Source organism: Glycine max, chromosome 2 (assembly GCF_000004515.6).
Source record: "Glycine max cultivar Williams 82 chromosome 2, Glycine_max_v4.0, whole genome shotgun sequence".
Classification (NCBI taxonomy): Eukaryota; Viridiplantae; Streptophyta; class Magnoliopsida; order Fabales; family Fabaceae; genus Glycine; species Glycine max.
The window spans coordinates 3,491,344-3,497,896 of NC_016089.4; the positions used below are offsets into that span (position 1 = coordinate 3,491,344).

The 6,553-nt window shown below is 29.3% G+C and overlaps 1 protein-coding gene across 1 annotated transcript; it reads left to right on the forward strand.

Annotated features, from left to right (window-relative positions):
- The first annotated feature begins 671 nt into the window (after nt 1-671).
- On the forward strand, nt 672-6,553 carry LOC100803246 (L-tryptophan--pyruvate aminotransferase 1). Its single transcript, XM_003519780.4, has 5 exons — nt 672-1,162; nt 1,380-1,686; nt 4,528-4,811; nt 5,531-5,832; nt 6,170-6,553. The coding sequence occupies exons 1-5, from the start codon at nt 1,074-1,076 to the stop codon at nt 6,364-6,366; spliced, it is 1,179 nt and encodes a 392-aa protein (XP_003519828.1). The 5' UTR covers nt 672-1,073; the 3' UTR covers nt 6,367-6,553.

Genomic DNA, 6,553 nt, shown 5'->3' on the forward strand with positions numbered 1-6,553 from the left:
AAAGGATGAAATAAATAACAATTCACCTAAAAGTAATATTTTAAGAAGTTCTAACACTAGTCTCAATATTTGTAATTCTAACACTAACAGTTTCAATATTAATAGTATTTAAGTCAAATCAAACAACTCTAAAAATTTTAATCGGTTCGATTTGATTTTGATTGGTTCGGTTTGATTTTGATACAAATACATAAATGATCCAACATAAATTGTTCAAATCAATTTGGATTAATTAGAGTTCATATATGACTTGTACTTGTGAACACTTCTATAAAAAATATAGCAAATATAAATTAAAAAATGGCATGATTTCGGTTAAAGAAACTGCAGCCAATTAAAAAGGGCGAAAGAATTAATATTGGTAGAAAGAAACCATTAAATGAGACATGATATTGTTGATAATGAAATTACTAAATCTTATGAAAAATCTATAACTACTTATGATCAATTAAAAATTATTTAATATTGAGAAATTAAAGTCATTAGATGAAATTTTTTTAAAGGAAAAATAATTCAACCTTGAAAATTAATTGAAACATACTAGGATTGCTTAGGTATAACCGGATTTGTTTTACCTCTAGAACTGAAAATTTGTACAAAGTTATACAAATAAAAAATAAAATTTTAATTGACATACTCAATCAATTAAAAATATTAAAATTCTTAAAATACATATTTTATTTATAAAATAACATGAATAATTCCACAGATTTCCAATAGTTTCATTCAAAAGGTTTACACATTAAAAATAAATAAAATATTACCTAAAAATGTAGGTTATTTCAAGAAAATAATAAATAGCAGTAAAAAAAGAAATAATAAATAAAGTGGCCTTATTAATTATGGAGATAGAAAAACGAAATACATTGCACCGCAGAATGTTCAAAAGTTAATTTTTTTTAAAAAGTATTATAATTGTTAGAGGTTAGCTACCCATATTTCTCCTGGTGTATATAAGCACATATCCCAGCCAAGAAGCAGTCACAACTGAAGGTCGAGGGAAAAACAAAGAGTGAGAAAGTGAGGCATTCTTTGTGTATGTGATCAAAACAAGAGCTAGCATATATTCAATCATGGTGGTAGCTACAAATGGCTTCCCTTCTTCCAATGCCACAATCCCCCCAACAAATATCTCTCCTAATGCCATCCTACCTCTTGATCGGTAACGACCTCTTTTAACTTTTTTTATAGTCTGATTGTCATGTTCTTAAATTTCCTGTTATCATTATTGATATGATGTCACGTTTAAACTCGCGTTCTGATGGTTTCAGAAGATATTATCACAGAGACACGAGAAAAAGTAACATTATTATTATTGTTGTTGTTGTTATGGTACGAGACTAAGTATGGTTTAAGGTTGTGACGACGTTAATTGACAGGGGCGATCCGGTAGTGTTCGAAGAATACTGGAAAAAGATGTGTGAGTCCTGCACCGTAGTTATCAAAGGGTGGGAGCTAATGAGCTATCTGAGTGACATGAGCAACGTGTGCTGGTACATGTTGCCGGAGATGAAGGAAGCCATTAAAAGGCTTCATCACGTGGTGGGAAATGCTGTTACTGAAGACAGATACATTGTGGTAGGGAATGGAGCAACGCAACTATTACAGGGAGCTGTTTTTGCTCTCTCTCCTTCGGAGGCTAATTCTCAACCCATCAACGTTGTTGCTGCTGTTCCATACTATTCGGTGATTATACCCTTTTGCCCCTTACCATATTCTTATTATATCATGTCTTAATTAATTTCTTTGTCTCCTATGTGTTTTTATTTAATCTCCTTCCAATGAGACATCATTAAGAATTAACGTTTTCTTAGTTAGGCTGTTAATCAATTAATTAATGAATGAATCTCGTTGATGGTTTAAAGAAGACACACAAATGTAGCAAGTGATTTAGATCCATTTGCTAACATGCTTTATTATTATTATTATTATTATTGTCTTTGAAGCGTATATCATATTTGCTTGAATTTGTGACTATAAATTAATTAATCGTTTTTTTTTTAACACAAATCACTTGGGTATGTATACATTAATTTAGGTAATTTTTTTATAGAAAAATTCTGAATTTTACAAAACTAAATGGCGCAAAAGAAAATAAATATTAATGATCAATTAGTCTTTTTTCTTTATCAATATACTTATATACTTACAAAAACTGTCCAGCACCTTGCCACGTGTTGCTGCTGAGTGCTGGACAATAGTTTTTTTCTTCCACTTTTTTCATAACAAAATTTCTCACTTTAATTTTTTTTTATAATTCATGCAACAACAAGGATCCACATCTAGTTTTTCGTTAAATATACACGATCTTTTGTCATTTTTTCAATTATTAACATGTATTGATTCATATAATGTGATAATTATATTTTGTGAAAAAAATGTTAATGATTGATCAATCTTTTTATATTTATTGGTCATTTTCCATTAAACATACACGACTTTTTGTTGTTTTTAGGAATATTAACTTATATTGATTTATATAGGTTGCATTGCAAAAATATATATTTTTTGTGATAAATATGCATGATGGATCAATCTTTTATATTTTTGGGTCGTTATTTTTCGTTAAATGTATATGATTATTTGATGTTTTCTTAAAATATTAACAAGAATTTTTCATATACAATTTGACATTGAAGCTGGAATACATGATCTCATGCATACTATTTAAATCTTCCACCACCAAGTATTAACAAGTATTGATTTGTATAATTTGAGCAAATCAATTTTCACTCTCTTTTTATATATATTTGGTATACTAAGATTATTTTTACAAACATGAAACAATTGACTCAAAAAAGAAAGAAAGAAAAAACTTGGTAATATGAAACGCTTCCTTCAATTATTTCAATTACCTTTATGTAGTTAGATATATATATATATATATATATATATATATATATATATATATATATATATATATATATATATATATATATATATATATATATATATATATCTCTGAGACACACTCATAAAGTGTTTATAACTTTATATAGCTATAATCTCTCTCACTCTTTTATACCTCACTCACTCATATCTATATTTTCTCCCTCTATATATATATATATATATATATATATATATATATATATATATATATATATATAAAGATATATTCATCTCTGAGTTACATTCATATAATGTTTTTAACATTTTATAGCATTAATTTCTCTTAATCTTTATTACATCACTCATTCTTATCTTTATTTTCTTCCTATCTATCTCATATATATAACGGTAAAATGTGTTTTTAAAAATGATTTCTTTTCATATATGTACGTTTGAATTTAATGTGCTTTATTTAGGATACGTTTAATTTGGACTTTTAGGAGGCAGGGCAACCAATCTATTTAAGAATAAGAAAACAGGAAAAAGTAATGAAACTTTAGCATATTTTATTTGTCCGAATGTTTGAATTTTTTAATTAAAAAATCTCAAAAATATTTATAAGAAATATTTTTTCAAGACCACATATATCCTTATTTTATAAAACTTTAAAATAAAAAATATTGAAAAGCTTCCATTATACCATATCAAAATATTTCCTTGAATTTTTTATGATTAAAGTTTTATCAGTTCATTTATATAATTAAGTTGAATAGGACAAAATTTATAAAGATAGCATTCACTCAGTCAAAACTAGAATTGTGAAATCCACATTCAACTAGTCAAAAACTAAAAATTATGACATTGACAAAAAATCTAGAGTTTAGAAGAAGTTTAGTATTTTATAAAGTATTGAGTTATATATTAGGATTGAGACGTCCGAATTTAATATTACATTATATATTAAGAAGAATATTATGTCTCTTATAAATAATATACTCGTACAAAAAATATATATGCCATATTCTGTGAGTTGTCATGTGGGAAAATGCGTCCACATTTGATCTAAAAAACCGTGTCTCTTGGCGATGCCTATTGCCAAAGTTTCTCTATTTGATGAACCAATCTTGTCATATGGCGGTTACGACTTAAAATATTGAGTTGAACACAATGACCAGTACTTGTTGTTCCCACTGTGGGAAATGGAAATGAAAATTCAAATGAAACCTTCTGTTCAATGTTTTTTGGCCTTTTTAGGAGGCCAAAATGTGACAGACATGTGATTTGGAAAAACTAGGCATATATGGAAACATGCAACAAACACACATCCACGTAGACACATGAAGATGTAGATTTGATTCCATATGCAAAAACATGGGTAACATGGTGTGTCTTCTGGTGTCCACCAATTTGATAATCCCCGTTTGGTCAACCTCCCAACATGGTTTAAATTTTTTTTTTTAAGGAGAAGTACTTAATTTTCAAATGGTTGACTTGATAAACTACTAGGGTCGGCGAGGCTTTATGCCTTTATGAGATCATAAATTTTAATCTCAGTACATCTATTATACACACAAAAAAAATGGTTGACTTGGTCTAATTAAGCATGTGGCATTTGCAGATTAAGGGGTATCAATTTAATGATTTGATTAGCGTGTGATTATTTGAAGAATTAATTAACAATGTGTTTTGTTCCAGGAATACCAAGATGAGGTTGATATTTTGCGTTCAGGATTGTATCAATGGGCTGGTGATGCTGCTTCGTATGAGAAAAATGAACCCTACATAGAGGTGGTAACCTCTCCAAACAACCCTGATGGGACTATGAGGGGTCCTGTGGTGAAATCTGAAGCTGAAGGGAAGCTGATTCATGATCTTGCCTATTACTGGCCACACTACACTCCCATTACTCACCAAGCTGACCATGATATCATGATCTTCACATTCTCCAAATGCACTGGTCATGCTGGTTCACGTTTAGGGTGAGTCATATATGATTGAGCTTCACACACTTGTTAATAATATATCATCATTCATCTATCTTTCCATATAATTAACTTGCATGTTTGAGTTTGTCAATTCATGACATGATCAAGTGATTAAAGTTCCATTTTTTTCATTCACTTTTTTTTTCATACAAAAGAGTAGGTGGGTTTGTTTTGATATTCCTTTCAAATCCAAGGATAGATGCATTAAGGGAAGCATTAGAAATATAAATTAAACTACTTACATAAACTCGATCATAATATTTGTTTTCAACTAACACATAAGCTTAAATAGTAGTATTAATTCAGTTCGTCTGAGATATGAAGTTCCATTAAACAATTATATAGATAAATAGTTTTATTGTTTATAAAGTCTTATTCAGTCTGAACTAAATTGTTTCACGTTAGTTCACGTGAAAGATACCGGTAAACTTGCTCGTACCAAAAAATCATAATTAGTTTGTATTACATTTTTTACTCTCACCTTATATTTCTTTGTACTTTTTTTTTTTAAAATTCTTTTCTTATCATATATCTAGTATTTTTTTTTTAATTTCTCTCTCTCCAAATAGTGTATTTACCGCAAGGCTAGGATGTTAAGTATCATTTTTCATGTAGACACACAAGGAATTAACTAGCTGAGTAAACATAGAAAACTTTATACGTACGTAAATTCTGTTCTTCAAACATGCTAAAGTTTTGATTTTGCTGTGAAGGTGGGCCATTGTGAAGGACATTGAGGTTGCTAAGAAGATGACAAGGTATGTGCAGATGAGCTCCATTGGAGTCTCAAAAGAATCCCAAACTCGAGTTGCTAAGATCATGGGAGTGATTTGCGATGGCTACCAAAACTTTGGGTCCATGAAGTCTGAGCTCTTCTTTGAATATAGCAAACGCATCTTGAAGCAGAGGTGGGAGAAATTGTGGGAAGTTATTGAGGAAAGCAAGGTCTTCTCTGTGGCCAAGTACCCTAAGGCCTATTGCAACTTCACTAACGAGTCATCTGAATCTTTCCCTGGTAATTAATTTTCCCACTCCTTAGAGCCATTATTTCTTGAGAAAAAAAAAATGTAATGCACCATCTAAATTCGTTGTACAGTCACTGTCATAAAATTCATAACAATATTTATCTATGATGATATAAAACTATTTTAAAGTAGTTTCAATGTATTAAAAATGCTATGCACTATGTAAAATCGTTTTATAATCACTATCTTAAAAATTATAATGACAGTTATTTGTAATTATATGATACTATAAAAATATTTTATAGTACTTACAGTGTATAGTCATTAAAATTCTTTTTTTTATTTTTATTTCTTATACTTTGTATAACATGTATGTATATCTTGCAGGTTTTATATGGTTGAAGTGTAAGGAGGGCATAGAAGATTGTGGGAGTTATCTGCTGGAAAAATTGAAGATTCGTGCAAGAGAAGGAGAACGATTTGGTGTTAGTCCAAAGTATGCTAGAATTAGCATGATAGGAACGGATGATGAGTTCAATGAATTTCTGAAAAGGGTGTCAAATGCTAAAAAAGAATGTGACTAGATGTATTGGAACAATAATGTCATGTGTAGCTCTAGTTCGAGCACCGCCTTATCACAAAATTTAGAGTTCTTTTTTTTTTTTTTTTGGTGTAGAATAGGGTGATAAAGGATGAGTGCCATAGAAAACAGAATAAATATTGTTACATAGACATTTCATAAATAAGTTTAATGTTTACCGAGTTAATTTA